Raw genomic sequence first — 3,484 nt, forward strand, 5'->3', positions numbered from 1 at the left:
GTTGTGGTATCATTGCGAGAGGAAACACACAAGCACGGCTCCTGAATTACATTGACATTTTAGTCATTTAGCAGACGCTCTTATCCAGAATGACTTCTAGGAGCATTTAGGGTTAAGTGCCTTGCTCAAGAGCACATGGAAAGATGTTTCACCTAGTTGACTCGAGGATTCGAACCAGCGACCTTTCATTTACTTGCCCAACGCTCTTAACCGCTAGGTTACCTATAGCTCAATTAAACAAGATCAATGATAAATCTCGGACGAATTTATTAAGACCTCAATTCGATCAATTGCCATTGAGAAAATAATTATTCCTCCTACCTCAATGTGCTGAAATGTACTGCCTATGGGCCCACAGATCATGTCGCCGACACCCGAGGTCTGTGGTAATTTATAGGCCTACATGTGGCAAACCATGAAAAAAATAATGTGCATGCATTGAAATTAAATGGGCATTTGCTTTATAACATACAGAAGGAGAAACATAAAGCCTACATCATTATTTCACGGGAAGATGCTCCTCAGAAGGAACTCCAGACATTACGCAAATAATCCCTACCATATAACTCTTCTTTGTTTTACATTTATGATGAGTTATCAACCTTAATTGAATACATTTGACACCGAGTGAAGCTTACCTGTGGTTCAGGTGGTTGGTATTTACAGTATAGATTCAAGGCCAAGGTCGTCGTCAATAACGTCATCTATTGAGCAAACGTTAGGCCTATGTACGGATAGGGAGAAGGCGCACAACAACAGCCACCCAGGTAGACTGACAGCTGTGTTACTATCAACCTCGAAGTTCTCATTATTCTGAGTGACATTGGCTACAGCTGTGTATGCGTATCTATTGGTGTCCGTTGGCTAAAGACACACATTTGCTAGCTAGGCTACTCTCATTCCAATGGGCCATTTTATTTTCATGGTTTGACATACTACAGCCCTTTTGGCTGGTGAGGGGTTAACCTTTTAAAAACATATTTATTGCCAGACAAGACGTGAGTGTGTCGTAATTTACAGTGGCCAATCATCACGCGATTTTTCTCTCCTCTCGTCCAATAGGAAATGGAGAGGGATTGCTGTCTGTCACAGGTGAGGTTGGATAGTGGATCTGTGTGAAAAAGGCAGGAAAAGAGAGAAAGCTTAGGCTAATGCGAGAGCTGACGGAGGAGAAGCATCGTGCCTCGGGAAATAGGCTGAACGCAGTATTTCCATCGCTTTTTCAGTGGGAATGCAATGAGATACCAAATCTGGGAGGTACAAAAAAGCAGTAATAGCGCTTCAAGGGGAATACAATGCGGATGATTTGACGTTGGTCCATATCTACGATTTTTACAAGACAGAAACTTTGCTCTTTGAAATGGCCGTTCGCAGCAACTCCTTGATGCCTTTCTCTATCCAAGCCATTTTGAACAAAAAAGAGGACAGTCGACACTTGCCAGATTTGGACATCTGCTTCTCGAAGACTGCGTGTTGGAAAATATTTGGAGAAATGGATACTGGTTCGCAGGACTTTCCCACGGCGTGTAGAAGTGACGAGGGAGCTTGCATGGCCAGCGACCAGAAAAGTTACGACTCGGATTCAGGTCTCAGTGATGACAATGACAGCAAGAGGCTGGCCGTTTGCAAGTCCGAGAAAAACAGGGATCCTGCTTCAGACGTACTGGAAGAAAGTTTGCAGGACGAAACGGACCATGAATCCACTGCTGTCGATAACGCAAAAGGTCTTAGTGACTGTGAACCTAATGTTTCGGGTAAGTTACACATTTTTTATTGGGACATATCGGGTAAAAGTCTGTAAACACATCAATTGAAACCATAATTTAAAGTAATATTCTAAAAATACTTTATGGGGAACATCCTAGTCTAATCCCTTCAGATCATTTCGCCAATGTGGTGTAAACATTAGGCTATTTTACTCGCAGGAGGCACCGCCTTTACGCATGAGGCAGCGGGATGTTATGTCATGGCATGGCATACACACGTTTTTAGGCCTAATTTCAATCTATATATTCCATTAACGTGTGTAAATGGCCATGGAGATTTATGAAAGTGTGAGGTTAGTTTTCAGACAGCCTTGGATGCATTTTAAGAGCTAGGGCCTATATGACTATTCCATCTTGTGTGGTCTAAGAAAAGCGATGATTTTTATTGTTCATAGTACATAAAATGCACAATTTCTTCTTTCAGATTCCAACAACCTAGACGAGGCCAGTTGTGATAAAAGTTCGGATCAGCCCAAACAGAGGAAAAAACGTTCAAGGGCTGCGTTCTCCCACGCGCAAGTGTTCGAGCTCGAGCGTAGGTTCAATCACCAAAGATACCTATCCGGACCAGAGAGAGCAGACCTGGCGGCCTCCCTGAAGCTGACAGAGACGCAGGTCAAAATATGGTTCCAGAACCGCAGATATAAAACAAAACGTCGTCAAATGGCTGCCGACTTGATGGCATCGGCCCCTGCAGCAAAGAAAGTGGCTGTGAAAGTGTTAGTTCGGGACGACCAGAGACAGTACAACCCCGGAGAACTACTGCGGCCTCCGCTCCTCGCTCTCCAGCCGTCGTATTACTACCCCTACGCCTATTGCCTCCCGGCATGGACACTCTCTACTTGTGCTGGGAATCAATGAGAATTGAATAGCCTACTTTGTATTTATTTTCCTCCATCAGGAAATCGAGGCATTTGCTTTATTGACTTTTTATGAAGAAATCAGGAGAGATTAAATGAACTCAGAACTACTTATGTGAGTTATGTCAATCATTTGAACTGCCTCATGGTGTCTAGACTGAACATGTCACTTTTCTTGGTATAGTGATGACACTAGGCCATTGTTTCAGATTGTATGGAGTGTAAACCTTCCAAACCTTCCTACAACATATGTGTTCCTATGTATACTACGAGCATTGGAGATATCAGACCCTCAAGTGACATTTCGAATATCTCCCTTAATGCTTTTCTTTTCTTGCTGCGGTTGTAGGGTAACGGTAAGATTTTCAGCACTTTTCGAAACATAGAGATAGTGTGGACATATATCTGACTGAAATATCGATTTGAAGGTTTCTTTTGTACGTATGACCTTAACGTGAACTGTGGCAGAGACAGTAACAATTGAACTCTTGTTAAAAAAATGTACTTATTTTCTAATTGTTCTAAATCTGATTGTTTATTAAGAGAGAAATCAAACATTAAAAACATATCAGGCATATTATATTTTAAAGCTAGTCGTGTTTGATTCGAGCCTTAATATGTATGTCCTTTTTTCTTTTTTAGACTTTCCCTTACGAAAAAAGATTGCAGTTGGAGTGCAGTATTACTGCATGCTGCAACTAATGCATCCAAAATACCACAGTCAGCTGCTGACTGCAGTTACTGCACTTTTACTGCAATCTCAAAACAATCTTTTTTGTAAGGACTGAATTTCAGTTAATATGACAGGGGTTTTATTGACCATGATCAGTGGGCCAAAATGAATTGTAATTGTGTCAT

At 41.8% G+C, this 3,484-nt stretch overlaps 1 protein-coding gene across 1 annotated transcript; it reads left to right on the top strand.

The window, feature by feature from the left end:
- The first annotated feature begins 1,169 nt into the window (after positions 1 to 1,169).
- On the top strand, positions 1,170 to 3,192 carry nkx3-2 (NK3 homeobox 2). The gene is made up of 2 exons (XM_038992916.1): positions 1,170 to 1,754; positions 2,191 to 3,192. Exons 1-2 carry the CDS (start codon positions 1,361 to 1,363, stop codon positions 2,625 to 2,627), a joined length of 831 nt encoding a protein of 276 aa, XP_038848844.1. The 5' UTR covers positions 1,170 to 1,360; the 3' UTR covers positions 2,628 to 3,192.
- The last annotated feature ends 292 nt before the right edge of the window (positions 3,193 to 3,484 follow it).

The sequence above is a fragment of the Salvelinus namaycush genome, chromosome 5, assembly GCF_016432855.1.
Source record: "Salvelinus namaycush isolate Seneca chromosome 5, SaNama_1.0, whole genome shotgun sequence".
Classification (NCBI taxonomy): Eukaryota; Metazoa; Chordata; class Actinopteri; order Salmoniformes; family Salmonidae; genus Salvelinus; species Salvelinus namaycush.